The following is an 18,499-nucleotide window of genomic DNA, read 5'->3' on the forward strand; positions in this document are numbered from 1 at the left end:
ACTATCATATGATAAAGTTATTAACTTTTTTAATAATTATTTTGATTATATAAAAATCAATTAATTAATTAACAGTATAACTCCCTAGCCTTGTGCTTCCTTTAGTGTCAACCTAGTTGAAATTATAACAAACATTTGGCATCAACTTAGTGTCCCCTTTTGCTTAAAAGATAGTATAAAAACTTTTATAATTTATGGTTCCTCTATCATTTTTATAAGATTATTTCTAGAAAGTTGTTTGTCTTTTTATAAGATATTTTTTAATTTTTAGAAGCATTAATTATTATTTTAAAGTATTGTTAAATTAACAATGTTTTAACAAAAAATTAATAAAAGCTATAAATTAATGAAAACATCTTTTTTTCCATTATGAAGATTAGAGAATCCACACATCTAAATAATTAACGAAAGCAACTTTTTCTTTGTGTTTATCAAGATTGGAGAATTTACTTATCAATATTAACTGGATGAGAAATAATTGAGTGAAAAAAATAGATGATTAGTTTAAAAACAATTAAGGATAATTTTAAATGAACTACTTTTTTTAAGAGGATGTATGAATGAATTGAAATAGTCTCTTAGAAAAGAGGGAGTCACATCTGCCTTTGAACTTAAAGTCAACTCCTCTAGTTAATTAAGTTGAAATAATCATATATCACTTGATTTGTTTCTTAATAAATTAAAAGTAATAATGATTAAGTTAAGAATTGAAATTCAAAGTTTGAAAGAGGTAATAATTGCATGACGGAAAAGGTTACTTGGCGGGAGAGTGTTAAAGTGTGAGGCTGTCTCTGAATGAGAAAGGGAACACTATAAATACAGACAGGAATGTACTCTTCCCATGATTGGGAAAAAAGAAAACCAAAACACACGCAGAAAGAGAGAGAGAGAGAGAGGATCTATCCATCCACCTTACCTTAGAGGCGGAGAGCCTTCTATTCCGCGGTGCCCTCGGAATAACAGTTTCATTCTCATTCCCATCTCTCTCTCTCTGATTGGATCCTCCAATCCTCTCTCTTCTTCTTCTTTCTCTCCATTTCCAATTTCATGTGTTATCTCTTCAATTACATTCTTATTATTATTAAGTAATAGTTTGTTTGGAATTGAAAGAAGAAGAAGAAGAGGAAGATGAGCGTGATTTCACGAAACATATGGCCGGTTTGCGGAAGCCTCTGCTGTTTCTGCCCTGCGTTGCGAGAGCGATCCAGACATCCAATTAAGCGTTACAAGAAATTGCTCGCCGATATTTTCCCTCGCACACCGGTCACATTTCTATTTCAATTGGATTTGTGATTTCTGATTAATTGAGTATAAATTAATTACTGATGAATTATTGATGTTTTTTTCTTCCTGTAATTGGCAATTGCAGGATGAAGAACCAAATGAGCGTATGATCAGTAAGTTATGCGAATATGCCTCCAAGAATCCTCTCCGCGTCCCTAAGGCATGTATCCATTTTCCTCTAACTTTACCAACAAGTCATTGGTCACAGTTGTCTTGGGTTCGCTCCCTTCAAGCAAGTTCTCAGATTCGAGTCTTGTGGATGAAAAAAACATGATTGGGAGGGAAGACCCCACTAAAGGTGGTCAGTTAGATTTCCCGGTGAAGATTAATCATCAGCAAAGCCAGTGGATATTCCGCACCAATACTATTGTGACAAAAAAAATCCTCTAATTATATATTTTTATACTTATAAATAAATAAATAAATATTATAGTATGCCTTCATTTGTTTCAGATAACGAGCTATCTGGAGCAAAGGTGTTACAGGGAGTTGAGAACTGAAAACTACCAATCTGTCAAAGTTGTTATCTGTATTTATAGGAAGTTGTTGATTTCTTGTAAAGACCAAATGTGAGCTTCTTTTTTCTCACATTCAAATTCACCAATTTAGAATTGATTAATTTCAGTGGCATCAACTTTCACACTCACCAATGCACCACTGTCGGTATAATAGTTAAGAGGCCTTCAAATAAATGATGCCATGTTCTTTGCATCTACTTATTGTATCATGTATCTTAGCAAAAGCATCTGCATAAAGTTTTGCTTCTCACTATTATACTGTGACACAAGCTGATTTCCCCTTTCTTATGCCAGGCCTTTGTTTGCAAGTAGCTTGCTTAGCATCATACAGATTCTTCTTGATCAACCACGGCAGGACGAAGTGCAGATTTTAGGTTGCCAAACTCTGTTTGACTTTGTGAACAATCAGGTGGGGGATTTTGGTAGGTTTGCAATTTATGAGTTTGCTGCTAGTTCATTCTTTGTTTACATACATACATACAACAATGCTAGTTTTTTCGTGTGGAAGCTTTAAGTGTTTAGTATGCTCTTATTTGTGCAGAGGGATGGTACTTATATGTTCAATTTAGATGGGTTCATTTTAAAACTTTGCAATCTAGCTCAAGAAATGGGAGATGATGCCAAAGTACAACTTTTGCGGGCTGCTGGCCTTCAAGTCCTTTCATCCATGGTAATTAGAATCTTACATGGGCATATGCTGTCTACTGTTCTGTGATCTTTTGAATGCTGATCCATTTTTCAACACACCAAATATGATGAAGTTATCAAAGAAGAGGACGATGTAGTGCTGAAGTGAAATTGATTAGATTGTTTTTGTCTTTTACAGGTTTGGTTCATGGGTGAATTCACTCATATCTCAGCTGAATTCGACAATGTAAGTTAGTAATATATTTATTTTGACAATGTAAGGCATTTTCCCTTACCTAGGCAGAGAAAATAATGATTGATTGTAGTTCTTAAATCAGTGCACTTTCTTTGACCCGAAGCTAGGTGTTCAATAAATGTTACTAATTGCTCTAGTGTCTGCCATGATTAACTTAATTATGACAGCTTTGATTGTTTAACATATTACTTACTGATTGAGATTGAAAAACACCTCTATTGACTATAATCATTTGTCATATGGATTTGACTTTCTCATTTACTAGCATCTGTACCCCTTATAATAATAGTTCCATGGGATCATTTGTCTTACTCTTCTATATACTTGTATTTGACAGATTTATGCATCTGTTGTTAACTCAGGTTGTTTCAGTTGTTTTGGAAAACTACGGGGATGTCAAACAAGATTCTCAAAATGAGAATGCAATGAGGCTTTATTCTTGGAGAGTGGTAGTGAATGACAGAGGAGAAGTTAACGTGCCTGTGTAACTTCCCTTCTTCTCATAATTGCATATGTTTTTTAGTTGCTCATCAGTTATAATCACTGTTAACTTGTTTTTCTTCTCCTCCACAGGGATAATGCCACGAACCCTGGATTTTGGTCACGGGTTTGCATACAAAATATGGCAAAGTTAGCCAAGGAGGGAACAACAGTACGACGTGTTCTGGAATCCTTGTTCCGCTATTTTGATGATACCAATCGCTGGTCTCCAGAACATGGCCTTGCTCTTTCTGTTCTGCTTAACATGCAGTCTATAATCGAAAATTCTGGTAATTATTTTCTTGAGTGCTGTAACATTAGCTTTCTATCAAAGTCTCCCACCCCTCCCTATTTGAACAATTTATAATTTGGTTTGCTTTAATTTACAGGACATAATACACATTTGTTACTATCCATTTTAGTCAAGCACCTTGATCACAAGAATGTCTTAAAGAATCCTAAAATGCAGCTTGACATTGTTGGTGTTATTACCCATCTTGCTCAACAAACAAGGTCTCAACAATCTGTGGCTATAATTGGTGCATTGAGTGATATGATGAGGCACCTGCGAAAAAGCATACACTGCTCTCTTGATGATTCAAATTTAGGGTCTGAAATAATACAATGGAACCAAAAATACCAAATAGAAGTAGATGAATGCCTTGTACAATTAACAATTAAGGTGACAACAAATTCCCCACTACCGAAGATGATTTTAGTTAATAGTGTAACAAATCAGATAAACATATAGATCTGTATGCATATTTGGATGTTTAATTTTAAGTGATCTAATATTCTTTTGTGCTTACTGGCTATAATATTTTGCAGATTGCAGATGCAGGTCCTGTTATTGATACCATGGCTGTGTTGTTGGAAAACATGTCTAATATTACTGTTATGGCCAGAACCTTGATTGCTGCAGTCTATAGAACTGCTCAAATAGTTGCTTCAATACCAAATTTGTCATATCAGAACAAGGCAAGATTAGTTAAATTACTTGCTTGGCTATGATGTAATATTTCCTTGCTTCTTTCTAACTTTTCTTTGTTCTTTTCTGTTTGTCTGCAAATTTCGAACTCTACTCTATAGGCATTCCCTGAGGCATTATTTCATCAGTTACTCCTGGCAATGGTCCATGCAGACCATGAAACCAGGGTGGGTGCACACCGCATATTTTCTGTTGTTCTTGTGCCATCTTCAGTTTGTCCACAACCTTCCTCTTCAGGAACCCCCATGACAAAGGCAGCTGGTATTCAAAGAATGCTCTCACGAAATGTCTCTGTGTTTTCTTCTTCATCTGCACTCTTTGAGAAATTGGAGAGAAAGCAAAATTCCTTGTCAGAAGATAGTCATACAGATGGAAATGTTAATGATAACTCCATTTTGAACAGATTGAAGTCAACTTATAGTCGTACTACTAGTACAAGAAAATCTGCTATGATCAGTGCTGAATCTACAGATAACAAGAACTCAAAGGTTCATAATTCTTCTATGATGAATAGATTGAAGTCTAGTTACAGCCGTGCTACTAGTGCAAAGAAGCCACAAATACCCACAACCGTGGAAGAAAATACTACAAATACTTCAAATAAACAACAGGTATATACTAGTACTTTGTCATTTTTACATTTATGTAATAATGAAAGAACACATCAATCAAACACCACCAGATGCTACCAGTCTTCTTATGACTACTATGTCACAGGTATTACCCATTAGGCTGAGTAGTCATCAGATTAACCTTTTGCTATCATCAATCTGGGCCCAGTCTATCTATCCTCTAAACACATCTGAAAATTTTGAAGCAATTGCTCATACCTACAGCCTTGTCTTGCTAGTTGCTCGGAGTAAGGTAACATGCTCATTTTAATATCTATAAATATATTAGAAACAAATTGTTGATATCAAGTCACTTTGCTTAATCAGTGTTTTTGTTTGGCATTTTATATATCTTGTTCAAACCAAATTGTGGTGAGTTAATGACAAACGAAGCTGAAGCTAACATGTGACATGTTTTTGACACATTCTTTGCTTCCTATAAATGATGAGAAAATCTAATATACTCAACTTAAACAAGTGGCAGACTGACAACTGCAGACATAAAAAGCGGCAACTTCATGCACTATCTCTTTCAATTATTTAAAAAAATCTCCCTTTCTCAGTTGGACAATTATTTGTTAACAAAAAAGCTTCTCAATTGACTTTTTTTAGGCTAATGCAATTTTCATTATTAAACTTTATTTGAGAGTGATACATTCACCTATTTGAGCCTTTAATGGTGATATACTTAACCGTCTTTTTATGTTAGTTTCTCCTCATATTAGAATAATATATTGACAATATCTTCATAATGATCTTGCTTTACACTTACGGGTTTATTCTTCTGTGTACAATATCTTTCACTTGAATTTATCTTTTCTTGATTTATAGGTTAGTTTTCTTTTAGTTGGTACAGTGATGAAAATAACTATAAATACTTTTTTCAAATTCTAGTGTCTAATTATTTATAAAAAATTTCTTCCAATTGTTTTCTTGTTATTGTCATCCTAAAAATTTATAGAAAAAAAACACCTCATACATTATTCCAAGATTAGATTCAAACTCATGACTTTCACATGCTTGTATTAACATGAAGGCTATATCAATGATCAAAATTGCAGTTACATATTTTAATTCCAGCAGGAATTTCTATATTACCTTGATAATTTAGGGATTACATGATAAAAATGTTTATGATCAATGCAAAAAAAAATGAACCAGCCTATTATAAAAAAGAAAGAAGAAAAACATGGTTTGTAAAATTATATTTACTTCATTGATTAACCTACTTCATAACAAAACTGATAAATATAACTATTTGTCTATTAGTTATATCAAAAATACAATTTTAGAAGTTTGATTGGAAAAGGTTAAGTGACTAATTAAAATGTAATTATAATCAATATTGAAATATAAAAAATTCTAGTAAAGTTATAAAATCTTTTGGATAATAAAAATATATATAGAAATTTTTGTGTACTGCATTGTGCAAACATTCACCAGTAAACTATGAGTACTGTACTTGAACTGCTTTTGTTAATTATATATCCTACTCACTAGTGTTACCTCGACATCCCTGGTGTATATTACTCCATTTCTTTTCGGTGTGGTGGTTAATCATTACCAACATTGTGTGATAAAATAGCAGTGTGGTCCAGCGCAACATCCTTGATTTGGAAGTTTAAATTGATTAGATAGTAAATTTTCTGAGTGGTCCCTTTTTATGATTAATGACTAGCCATCTCAGATAGAGAATTATTTGATGAAGTAATTTATATATGATTTTCAGAACTTCACTTAATTTTTCAAAGTTTAATTATAATTCTATTAATATTCTATTGAGTTTTGGTATTGGCCATGGAAGTACTTATGCACCTCTAATAATGTTCATATGTTTTATCAATGCTTCACAATCAAGTCTGTAGTTGAATATTCTTTGAACTTTTTAGCGAACAAGTTATCTTTTAAGTGTAGCTTTTATTTTATCCTCATATCTTGGAAGTTTTATCGCCTGCAGAATTCCTCTCACGAAGCTCTAACTCAAAGTTTTCAGTTGGCTTTTTCCTTAAGGAGCATTTCTCTCAATGAAAATGGTAGAGCCTTGATTCCTATATTATTTAATGTGTGTATGTTACTATGTTTGCATATTCTTGTCTTTCCTAAGAACGAGAGGCTCAATACAAGCAATGTATGCTATGGATGGATATCTTACCAACTTATCTTTAAAACCACATGATTTCTTTCGCAATCTTCCCTTCTAAAAGAGTGTTTGGTACTCAAGATTGTAGAGAAGACATGGAAGAACAATTCCATTTCAATCGTTTATTCTGCAAAGACAGGGATTACCCCTTTCCACCCTTGTGAGGTGGGAATGGTCATCCCTTGCATGTATGAAGGAATTAACGCTTGTTTTATGGTTCCATTCTAGATTGATTCCGAATATACCAAATGTACTCTCAGTAATATAAAACTCACATGCTAATTAAACTCATCTCTGACTTTTCCTAATTGAACCAATGGTAGAAACTCTCAATATGTTTCTCACAGGTGTTTAAATATTATCATTTTAATTAAACCTTTAAGTTAAAGGAGGCTTTATGAGTAACTAAAAGTATGTCAGTCTGCACTTACTTTTCTGATCAAATATGAGGTTAAGGTTAATTAATAGGGGAACAGAGTTTCTTCCAACAATTTTCCATTTCATTGCCCCCTAATCAAAAGAGAACTTTCTTTTTGAATTAATGATTATCTAGGGCTTACTTCATTTCTCTCTCGCTCTAAACATGTAACTGACTAGAATAGTTTTATGGCTAGAATCGTAATGTGATGGTGATAAGTATTTTGAATTTACTGGGCAGAAGCCATAAACTTTTATCGGAATTCATATGCAATATCCTCATCCCTGACTTAAAATGATTGAACAGCTAAAATTAGAAATAAGCATTTGTATTTTTTTGTGATTGTAATTAATATCTAGTGGTCAATATATGGCATGGGCAAATTCTAATGTGGCTAGTGATGTAATATGCTTCATGTGGAAGTACGTCAGTCTGGATTTTCCATGATATATCGGATTAATGAGATCATTTCTTGCATACTCAACCAAACAGAACTTGAGAGGTTATAGCATGAATTATATTTATTGCATACAATTCATGTTTGATTATTTTATTCTTGTTTCTTCTATGTTGCTTTTAGACAAAATGGTTTAAAGTTGCAAAGTGTTGTTAAGGTGCCTAGTTTTGAAAAACTGTTATTTTTCCAGTAAAACTGCAACCATCACGCCGCAGATCTCTCTTTACACTGGCAACATCCATGATTATCTTCGCATCCAAGGCCTACAACATCCTCTCTCTAATTTCTATTGCTAAAACGACATTGACAGATAGAACAGTATGTATATCTTGTTCCATACAAAGTTTTTCATTTAAGTTGTTCTATTTTCCATACTTTCCCCACTTTCTGTTATTGCTTGCTAATACATTGATTATTTACTCAACTGTGCTATCTATTTCCTCTTGGTATTTGTTGTGATAAATTGCCATTCATTTTATCTCGTAGAATTTTTTGTGCTTTTAGGTTGATCCATTCCTGCAACTGGTTAATGATAGCAAGTTACAAGCGGTTATTGATACAGATAGGCAGCCAAGTAAAGTTTATGGATCAAAAGAGGATGATGAAGATGCTTTAAAGGCACTTTCAGCAATAAGGTTAACTGAGAACCAGTCTAAAGAATCATTTGCTACCATGATAGTGCAGAGTCTGGGAAAATCATCTAATGTAATGGCTAGATATCATGTGATGCTACACCAGCTTATCAGAATGAATGAACTAACTTTGAGTCCTTTCTATGTAGGAATCATCCATCTTAAGAGAACAGCTTCTGAATGATTTTTCACCTGATGATGCCTGTCCTTTGGGAGCCCAGTTATCTGCTGAGACAACAGGAAATATGTACCAGTCTGGACTAAAAGAAGATAAACTTCCTGATATGGTAACTTGCGCAGCTCTGATCTTGCTTTTCTGAAAAAAATGTATTTTCATTTTATTTTAACCTTCATAGCTTACTCCCATGAAATAATGCAGGTTGATATCTCATTATTTACTATTGACGATGACATTCCACCTTGTGGTTTGGAGAGCCAAGCTAATTCTGATCCACAGCAACAGCCTTCACAAAATCTAAGCCTGCTGAGTGTTGATGACATTTTGGGTTCAGTAAGTTCTTGTCATTAACATGTACACACTTATAACATGTTTAGTTTGAATTAAATTATAGGAAAATATGACTTTTTTTTCAAAAACTCTTCGATTTTGATTAATGTTGTTTTGAACATAGAATAATCCAACACACACATAACGCCGTACTTGTTAGAGTATTCTTGGTCCTCCATCTAACAAATTATGTTTTGAGGTTGATTTAGCTCTTGACATAATACCGAATCCTCTATTCTCCTAATAAAATATTAATTATGATTTTAGCAAGAGACTTGAGTGTGGCCCTATGCCTTGCCAATACTTCAAGTCTAAATGGCTCTTGCATAAGGAACACATTAGATACATTAACAACTTGAAATCTGCTCCTGATAAGTAACTTAAGCAATTGGGTTGACTTGGTTCTCAATCTCAACACTTTTGGAGAGTCATGAAGATGACTTTTGCGTAAGATAAAGTATAATATTCCTGAACTGTGCTCAACTAAATTGGAAAAGATATGTTGAAATTCATTTTTCAGTTTTAGGACGGCACTTAAAATATTGCAGTGTTAGTGTTCCTGACTGTACTGTGTCCATTTCCATGCCCATGAGTTTTAGCTGGGTATTATTTCTGGAGACTCTCCAGTTCCACATTAAATGACCAATTTGTTCATAGTTAGATTGTGGGTGAATTTTATTCTTCGTATCTGTTTTGATTGTTAGCAGTAGAATTAATCCCGAGGTTGAAAAAAGAACACTTGTGCATTTCTTTGTTCATTTTTCTCATCTAATTCTTATGTAAATGGTACTACCTGGTTTTACTATTTAAATTTTATTTCTCAAAAAATCAAAGTTAATGAATTTTATTATTAGAGTTTAATAGGCATGTACTGAATAAAAGTTTTTTATATGGTTTACTAGTTAGAAATTTTTCTTGGTATAACTTTTAAAGTAGTATTATAAAAATTAACAAACTTATCATATATGACAATTTGTGATAGAATGTCATTGTAAAAGACTTTACACAGACATTGCATCTACTATTTATACTTATTATAAAAAATGATAATTCATCTGCAGGTTTCGGAGACAACACATCAAGTAGGACGGATTTCTATTTCAACACCGTTTGACATGCCTTACAAGGAAATGGCTCTCCATTGTGAGGCCCTCCTCATGGGAAAGCAGCAGAAGATGTCCACTTTCATGGGTACCCATCCAATGCAGGGATATTTTTCATTTAGGATTCCTGCTCCTGAATACAACCAGCAAAAGGACGAGTCCTCAAATTCCAGTGTTCAACAGACTTTACCTTCGGTACTTCTTTACTACATGAAATTTTGAAATTTCTAATAAACACTGGTCACTCTGAGATACTTTCATCTATGGGGCACTTGAGCTGCTTTTTTTTAAGGGAGTTTTCAATTATTAAATTCTACTTACCACTCACCCACTTATTGGATGCCATCATGTTTATAAAGTTTGAGTTAACTTGTTCCCTATAACCAAAAAAACATCTTATTCCCATGCCATTTGAATTGCAGAGTGGAAATCCGTTTTTGGATTCAAACTTCGACTCGAATTCATACCACACATTGCCTGACACTTCTCCAAGGCTTTGTGCAACAGCATACCAGCATCAGGCTGCCTTCTTTCAACTGCCAGCATCACGCCCGTATGATAATTTCTTGAAAGCAGCCGGATGTTGATTCATGGTAGAAAAGATGGTGATTCTCATAGTTGAGTTTCTTGATAAAACTCTCCTTACATTAGTTGATATAGAAGATGCTCGGAAAAGTTGCACTAGCTGCTTTCTTGACCATGATTTCACAACAATATTTATGGTTGGATCAGTGTGTTTTTTAGGGGCAACAATTATCGATCAGCCTTGTTCACTGAATTATATTTCTTCATTGATTTGCTTCCAGCAAGGAGGCGTATCTTTTATTGGCGTCCTTGCAAAATTTTAGAGCTGTTTTTATGTGCATAGGTCATGCAAAGGTGTACGTCACATTTTTTCATTTTTCTTTTTTTCTTTCCTTCCTTCACCTTTTTTAATTTCCGATTCCATTATTGGGGTGTGAGAATTTTGTAAAGACAATTCTTTTAGGCGGGAGATTCCAATCTGCAAATTGATCAAATCAAACCACAGGGAAGGATTGCTATGAACTTGAACTTGATCATTTCATGAATCAGAATTAGTTTTGCTCCTGAAAGGAAGTGTTGACAGGATGTCATGGTTTAGTGTTAGAGCATGCAGAACTAGCATACACAAACGGGATGGTACAATTCATTAAAATATTGAAATTCAGCACTAGGGATCCATGTTGTTGGGAACTTGAATCATAGTGAGTCATACATACTACTCATGTAAAAGAAAGGCAAAGCATTTTCTTCTGTTTATAGCTATCTTTAAAAACTGTCGTGTTACCACAATAAGAATTTTAAAAATATATATATATATGTTCTAAATCCTCTGTTGATAAGAACTTGCAAAAACATGCTGTATTTTTACATATATATGTCTCAGATATGAGCAAAATATATCACATTTGAGTAACTGAAGTAATTTTTTTAGCTTGAGTTTGAAATACAGTCTGCCCTTTTTATTTGTTTTATATATGAATTTAGAATGGTCTAATGTAAACATTAGTGTATCATATAAACTTTTAGTGGTTTCAAAAATATTGTTTACTAAATTTTTATAAAGAATTAAATTCTGATCTGTACCTTATATTATAAATTAAGAAACTTAATTATAATTCTAAAGTTGAATTTCAACTTCAAATTCGATACTCATCCTATTTCTCTTTATTTTATTCAAATTTTCACCTTCAGAAAAAAAAAAACAAGGAAATAGGATACTTCCAATGCACACAGTTTCAAATCCCCATTAAGAGGATGTTCAAGAATAGACATTTTATACGTATAACTAACAGCAAAAGACTGCATAATTTAGCAATTTAAACTTTTATCCATACTATTTAAATTAGTTTATTTTATCGAAATAAATATTTCTTTATCACTTTTTTCTTTAAAAAAACTTTTTGAAATTTGCTGTTACTAGATTATAAATTATATATTAACATGCATACCTTGGCTTTCATTTTTTATTCTCAAATAAACATTATCAATATCTTTTCTTGTGTAATTTGATTGTGTATTTACATATTATTCTTGCAATTAATAAAAAAAATATTTCTTAATCATCCCAAACTACTCTTTTTCTTAATTTTATCTTTATTTTACATATCATACTTGACTTTTTTAATTTTCCATTTACTTTAATTTAAAAATATTATATTATAATTTAATTAATTCATTATAAATTTAAATTTTACTTTATATATTTCAAAATGTTTATCATACACTTTAATTATAATATAATTTATATATTTAATTTTTATTTTTTTATAAATTTCAATTATATAAATAAATATTCATCTTGTACACTACAAATTATAATGCTTGTTATTATATAAAAATTACTAGTAATATTTATTTTACATAATTCCTGTTGCTAAAATAATGATTACTACACACTAAGTTTATGAGAAAAACATAAGTTGAATCCTTATAAAATATACTTTTTTGAGAAAAATAATGAATTTAAATTTGATTAAATCTCAAATTAAGAATTAATCTCGTTATATTTGGGGACTCTGTGGAAAGTCAAGTGCTCAATAATTAAAGTAACCAACGTTAATAAATAAAATAAAAAACTGACTTTGTAATTTCAGCTTCACTATTTTAGCCGTCATGTTCTTCCTTTCTTTCTCTCTCTAGAATCTTCTCCGATCAAGTGACACACGATACGAACAAAAGCTGATCCATCCAGTCAACGTAAGAGAGTTTCACCGTTTTCCACTTCCACAATTTTCATCTCCCTTGCTGTTTGGTTCTTCTTAAAATCTATACTAATCTAATTAGTTTTTTCTCACTCTCCTCAAATTGTGTACGCAACAAAAATTTTGCAGAATGGAGGAAGTTCAAGAGTCTCAAACCCAATCATCGCTCGGTAATTTGCATGCACTTCTATGGGTTAGACAAAATGGTCTTTCTTTCACCTTAGTATATGCTTGCTTAAACCTTTTTTTTTTTTTGTGTGTGGCACTGTTAATTGTTGCAGGTCAAGAAGAGGAAAATGAAGTGATTACTGAAAGTTCAGCATTTGTTAAGGGGGAACCGGCACCAGAATTCAGTAGTAACCCCCCAAAAGTTGATTCTGAAGTTGAGGTCCTTCATGAGAAGGTCAGCAAACAAATCATTAAGGAAGGTCATGGCCAGAAACCTTCCAAATATTCAACTTGCTTCTGTAAGTACCACACTCAATCTTAGTCTCACTCTGTCATGTTTGCAATTTAGTGTGAAATCCAATGATGCCACGATGTTTTGTTGCATGTTTCCTACTTGTAAAACGCTCTTACATAATTTAAGCTGCAATTGTGTGTATAAAAAAAATATTTGAACACAATTGAACCTATCCCTGTTAAACTACTTGTGCTTTCACCATAAATTCGAGGGGTAAGTCAGACAGCCCCAGATTTGAGTATTGCTGTAATGGAGGGGAATTTGAGACATGCTAAAGTACTATCAAATTATGTGATGTCAGTATTTTCTTTTTCCTTGGAAAGGCTTTTATTGTGTCTAGTAAGGTATAGCAACTTAAGCTATAATTTAAGCAATATATGAGAATGGTTTGATGTGAAAATGTAAAATGTTTGGACATCTAATGTTTTTTCAACATAAGAAAAAAATCCTTTGTTGAGGCTGAGTGGGGATAAAAGCTGGGAGGACCAAAATTATATCTGGAAGTAGTTCCTAATATCTACTACTGTACTATTCTTAGTGGCCCTTTCATGCGTAGCCTTTTCTTTTTCTTGTTGGATCAAAATCATGATTGCTGGGTGTATATGGTTGTAGTCCATTACAGGGCGTGGGCTGAGAAATCACAACACAAGTTTGAAGACACATGGCAGGAGCAACGGCCAATTGAGATGGTCTTAGGAAAAGGTACGTCCCTGATGGAAGTTTAAAGTATCGAGTTTCTTTGGACATTAATCAAGAGGACTTGTGGGATATCTTTCTACCATGTGAACTGCTCTACCAGGCTTGTTAGTGTTTATTTGATTTTGATGTATTTCTCGTAAACAGAAAAGAAAGAAATGACTGGGTTGGGCATTGGTGTGGCAAGCATGAAAGCTGGGGAGCGTGCGTTGGTGCGTGTGGGCTGGGAATTAGGATATGGAGAGGAAGGAAGCTTCTCTTTTCCAAATGTTCCACCCAAGGCAGATTTAGTTTATGAAGTTGAGCTCATTGGCTTTGATGAAACAAAAGAAGTAAGTTGCCATTAAATTATGGATGGCTGTGGACTTGGTTAGATGCTTATAGCACCTGATTTCACAGGGGAAAGCTCGCAGTGATATGACTGTGGAGGAAAGAATTGGTGCAGCAGACCGGAGAAAGATGGATGGAAATGCTTTGTATCAGGAAGAAAAACTAGAGGAGGCTATGCAACAGTATGAAATGGTTACACACTTATGTTTCTTGTGCTCTTCTTAATAATTCTTCGCTGTTCTTAATCCATGGAAATATCTTCTCTTTTTATTTTGGGTTATTTGACAAATTTGTGATTGTCTTGGTTCTTGTCAGGCCATTGCATATATGGGAGATGACTTCATGTTCCAGTTGTTTGGGAAGTATAGAGATATGGCTCTGGCAGTAAAGAATCCATGCCATCTTAACATGGCAGCCTGTTTGATTAAGCTGAACCGCTACGAAGAAGCCATAGGACAATGCAGCATTGTGAGTATCAGACTTTAACTGATCAATTCAGCATAAAAGGCTTTCTGTTTGTTTTAATTTTTGTAGCTATACCTCTTATTGAGGTTCCTTTAAATAGTGTTAAAATTATCTTTTCTGCAAGTTCCTTTAGTTTTGGGTTGTGAATGGAATATAATTATAACTTACAATTATATTCTAATAATATGCTGCTTTAGCATCGGACATTAGTGAGGCCATAACATAATATTCTCTCTGAGACATTGAAGACAGCTAACGCTTTTTTGTCATAAGGGTTCCCTTTAATCTTATTGAAGGAAAACTTCACACTAGTTTTTGTTTATTTGCTTGATTTATTACCCAATCAGATCATGTCTAGACAGAAGATGTGGACTTTGTCACTATTCACTACTTTAAATGTCTTGTTATATTTTGTCAGCCAAAGAAAATACGTAGCCACTGTCAACAAGGAGTTGTTTTTGCTGCCAATTTAGCATGTAACTGTGGGCACCACATTTAGTATATTTGTTATGCAATAGGATAGGACGGGTTATCTCATCTAGAAAACAAATTAAGCCAAATATCTTAGCATTTTAACTAAATTGTATTGTGAATTTATGATGCAATGTGAAACTATGATTTTCTGGCTGATATTGAAATAATCTTTTCCACATTATAGTACAACCATGAAAGTCAAGTCATTGGTGATCCACTTGTGTTTAACTTTATGATGGAACTTGCAGGTACTGGGTGAGGATGAGAACAATGTGAAGGCATTATTTAGGCGAGGTAAGGCTAGAGCAGCACTTGGGCAAACGGATACTGCCAGGGAAGATTTTCTAAAGGCAAGTAAATATGCCCCTCAAGACAAAGCAATTGCTAAAGAATTGAGATTGCTTGCTGAACATGACAAGGCTGTTTACCAAAAGCAGAAAGAGATATATAAAGGAATATTTGGACCAAGGCCTCAACCAGTTCCTAAGCCAAGAAATTGGCTCATACTTATTTGGCAGTGGTTGCTTTCAGTATTCTATGGCCTTGTCACGCTCTTCAAGCGTCAAAGGCATAAATCTGACTAAACAAGAAGACCATTGCTGAGTTGAGTTGACAATTATTTACGTGCATCCTACGAAAGGCCACGTCTTGTGCTACTGAGGAAATAATCATACTTCTACTATTTTGCTTTGCTTGTGGAACAATCAAACGTTGAAAAAGCAGTGCTGATTTCTCTCTTAGGAGTCATCTTTGACAATGCTATCAATCGCTTATGTTGCTTTCAAATAGAGTTTGGTAGTTTGTCTAGAAGGAACTTGTTCTTTAATTTAATCTCTAGTAATTGAAATGGGAAATGATCAGTGTTGCTGAAATCAGATAGTTATTTTCAAAAAGATTTGTAGTGTGCCTTTGAAATTTGAATTAATTCATGATCGGGTAGATCTAATGCATGGATATTTCAAAATTAACAACTTATTTGTATTCTATTCATACCTAAAGAACTTACTAAGTGATGGGACATATGTGGTTAATGTATTAAGTTAAGATTGAATTGGTCGAACAATATTTGAATTTGATCTTTGTGAAAATAATTTTTTATCAGATTAAATTTTGAATTAGTTGAGAATATTTTTTCTCTCATGAAGCACAGGATCAAGATGGATATGTATCTGGATCATATTTAACACTCATAGCCATGTAACAAGCCTTGCGTTGAATTTCCAAACGAAAAAGGAAAAATAAAAGATAATTCCCTCTTTCATTGATTTCGTCACCAATAAACCTAGTTGAAAATTGTATAACAGCCAAGAGAAGCAGAGATTCAAAGCGACAAGCATAGGAATGATCCACTGACAACTAATGAGGGAAAGTGTGCAAGGACTCCGTTTCTTAATAGATAAAAAAACAGCCGTATTTGTCGGAGACATCGTGTAAATGACAACTAATTTTTTAAGGATCACTTTCTGTTCTATTTAAAATTTACACTTCATTAATTGGAAAGCTTTGAAAGAAAATTCAGTCTAACAGTAATCTTTGCTGCCTATAAGTGTACAATTGCGTTAGTTTTATTGAAACCATGTCTCCTACAATGCAATAGTGTAATAATGTAAAAAAGTAAAATTAACATTATTTATTTAAAGACTAGTTCTACTGCTCCAACATAATAGATAAATGTGATTCTTTTCTTGTGTGCATCCACAATCTTAATCTACTTCAAGCTCAAGCCTCCAAGTACCTAGAAAAAGGATATGGATCCTCTGGAGCTCATAAATAATTGCACCGTTTACAATTCTTAACCTATCGGCTATTATTTTTTTTATTAATTTTTCTCTTAACATTTCAATACAGTATACTCCTATTTTAAGGGTTTCGATTCATGCAATTCAAAAAGAATTGTAGCAAATTTTGATCCCTAGAAAAAACATCTATTAAAGCCCTGAATAATTCTATTTTCACAAAACATTCTCACGCCATTTTTTTTTTCTCTTCGTCACATCACAGCCCTTTCCATGTTGAACGGACAAACTCACAGGCAGTCTCTCACGGTCATCACGATTCTTTCCCAACTAACACATATAGAGAATCACGAAGAGGGCTATTAATTTATCACAGAGATAATCACATCATAACCAAAGTAAAAATAATAAAACAGCCATCATCTATTACCATTGACGAATACATATTACTGTCACTCGTGTATAGTATACATGACCAATACACACATCTTATTCTTCTCTTATAATCATAATGATGATCTTTTTCTACAAATGAAAGGCAAGTGAAGATGACAAGTAATTAACTAGCTTAGCTACCAGATGGGTTTGGGCATAGAGGTCCAAGCAAAATAGGCACAAACTAGCATCTGGGATATGTACACATAAACTGCAAACGATATACTCATCAGCAACAAGTCTTTCCAATCACCCTTTTGCTTTTGCTGTGGACTCAAATTCTGCTTCACCCTCTTCCCTACCTTCTCAATGTCGTTTAACATTTTCCATTTCAACAAGCTCAGCTTTCCTTCTCCCATCTTATGATCATCTTTCTTTTCTTTGGGATCTGGTGTTCTACCATGGCAAGATGATAGAATAAAAATCCTGGGTGATCTGCTTCTGTTAGTGAATTCATGATGAGATGAAGGTACCCTTTTGCTACAGCAACAGTGGCCAACAGTGAGAGCTGCCATGGAAGAAGGGAATGAAGGATCAGATTTAACTTTGTTTACTGATTGATGACAGTGTGGAATATAAATAACACTAAGCAGGTAGATGGAATTGAAGCTACCAAGCAGAAGAAGATAAACCTGTCACTCGATAACTGGTAGTCTCTTTCTTCACGCTAACAAAGAAGAATATTATGCACATTAATTAGACTTAGATATTTTGCTTCAACACAGCCAAATGGATAAGGGGCCATAGTCTGTAGACCCATGCATTGTGTGGAGGAGGAACAACAAGGAGAGAAAAAGAATTATATTTTAGTTGTAAAATTTCTATCTTTTTACTCATATATAACTCGTAATTCAGTGACTAACGGAATCTAACTTTGTGGATTGATTGAATATAGTATTTGAATTATTGCAAATATTTGTCTTTAATTTTTATGACTAAAAGAAAAACTCGTGATTCGGTGTTAAACCAATTTTAATGCAAGTTCTTCAAAATAATATATATTATTTGAGTGAATGTTCGTAAAAATTAATTTGAAAATAAATTAATTTTGGTTAAAAATAATTTTAAAGAAAAGAATTTTATATTTGAATACTTTATTTTTTAAGTTAGCAGTCACACTTAATAAAAAATTAATCTAACTCAAAAGCTATA

General features: G+C 33.3%; 3 protein-coding genes across 3 annotated transcripts; 2 read left to right on the forward strand and 1 right to left on the reverse strand.

Moving 5' to 3' along the window:
* Nucleotides 1–783: 783 nt before the first annotated feature.
* On the forward strand, nucleotides 784–10,887 carry LOC100816475 (protein SEMI-ROLLED LEAF 2). Its single transcript, XM_003540539.5, has 19 exons — nucleotides 784–1,263; nucleotides 1,370–1,444; nucleotides 1,738–1,853; nucleotides 2,097–2,211; nucleotides 2,344–2,472; nucleotides 2,629–2,676; nucleotides 3,048–3,169; nucleotides 3,259–3,455; nucleotides 3,555–3,847; nucleotides 3,994–4,143; nucleotides 4,255–4,764; nucleotides 4,871–5,017; nucleotides 6,722–6,797; nucleotides 7,970–8,097; nucleotides 8,284–8,484; nucleotides 8,561–8,698; nucleotides 8,791–8,922; nucleotides 9,981–10,217; nucleotides 10,445–10,887. Exons 1-19 carry the CDS (start codon nucleotides 1,129–1,131, stop codon nucleotides 10,607–10,609), a joined length of 3,114 nt encoding a protein of 1,037 aa, XP_003540587.1. The 5' UTR covers nucleotides 784–1,128; the 3' UTR covers nucleotides 10,610–10,887.
* Nucleotides 10,888–12,627: 1,740 nt separating this feature from the next.
* LOC100790587 (peptidyl-prolyl cis-trans isomerase FKBP42) lies at nucleotides 12,628–16,030 on the forward strand. The gene is made up of 8 exons (XM_003539756.5): nucleotides 12,628–12,743; nucleotides 12,878–12,918; nucleotides 13,030–13,215; nucleotides 13,824–13,913; nucleotides 14,055–14,239; nucleotides 14,307–14,429; nucleotides 14,553–14,705; nucleotides 15,425–16,030. The coding sequence occupies exons 2-8, from the start codon at nucleotides 12,879–12,881 to the stop codon at nucleotides 15,758–15,760; spliced, it is 1,113 nt and encodes a 370-aa protein (XP_003539804.1). The 5' UTR covers nucleotides 12,628–12,743; nucleotide 12,878; the 3' UTR covers nucleotides 15,761–16,030.
* Nucleotides 16,031–17,317: 1,287 nt separating this feature from the next.
* Nucleotides 17,318–18,138, reverse strand: LOC102668481 (uncharacterized). The gene is made up of 2 exons (XM_006591920.4): nucleotides 17,980–18,138; nucleotides 17,318–17,855 (listed from the first exon to the last, which is right to left on the reverse strand). Exons 1-2 carry the CDS (start codon nucleotides 18,038–18,040, stop codon nucleotides 17,485–17,487), a joined length of 432 nt encoding a protein of 143 aa, XP_006591983.1. The 5' UTR covers nucleotides 18,041–18,138; the 3' UTR covers nucleotides 17,318–17,484.
* Between the last annotated feature and the right edge of the window lie 361 nt (nucleotides 18,139–18,499).

The sequence above is a fragment of the Glycine max genome, chromosome 12 (genome assembly GCF_000004515.6).
Source record: "Glycine max cultivar Williams 82 chromosome 12, Glycine_max_v4.0, whole genome shotgun sequence".
Lineage (NCBI taxonomy): Eukaryota > Viridiplantae > Streptophyta > Magnoliopsida > Fabales > Fabaceae > Glycine > Glycine max.

What these genes read in the sequence shown, in the direction of transcription:
- LOC100816475 (XM_003540539.5), top strand. Translation starts at nt 1,129, where the DNA reads ATGAGCGTGATTTCACGAAACATATGGCCGGTTTGCGGAAGCCTCTGC. An exon ending in TCTCAGCTGAATTCGACAAT is followed by an intron (nt 2,677 to 3,047) that starts GTAAGTTAGTAA and finishes TTGTTAACTCAG; the next exon opens with GTTGTTTCAGTTGTTTTGGA. An exon ending in CATTTCTCTCAATGAAAATG is followed by an intron (nt 6,798 to 7,969) that starts GTAGAGCCTTGA and finishes TTATTTTTCCAG; the next exon opens with TAAAACTGCAACCATCACGC.
- LOC100790587 (XM_003539756.5), top strand. Translation starts at nt 12,879, where the DNA reads ATGGAGGAAGTTCAAGAGTCTCAAACCCAATCATCGCTCG. An exon ending in CTATGCAACAGTATGAAATG is followed by an intron (nt 14,430 to 14,552) that starts GTTACACACTTA and finishes GGTTCTTGTCAG; the next exon opens with GCCATTGCATATATGGGAGA. An exon ending in CCATAGGACAATGCAGCATT is followed by an intron (nt 14,706 to 15,424) that starts GTGAGTATCAGA and finishes TGGAACTTGCAG; the next exon opens with GTACTGGGTGAGGATGAGAA.
- LOC102668481 (XM_006591920.4), bottom strand. Translation starts at nt 18,040, where the DNA reads ATGTGCATAATATTCTTCTTTGTTAGCGTGAAGAAAGAGACTACCAGT. An exon ending in TACCAGTTATCGAGTGACAG is followed by an intron (nt 17,856 to 17,979) that starts GTTTATCTTCTT and finishes CTTCCATGGCAG; the next exon opens with CTCTCACTGTTGGCCACTGT.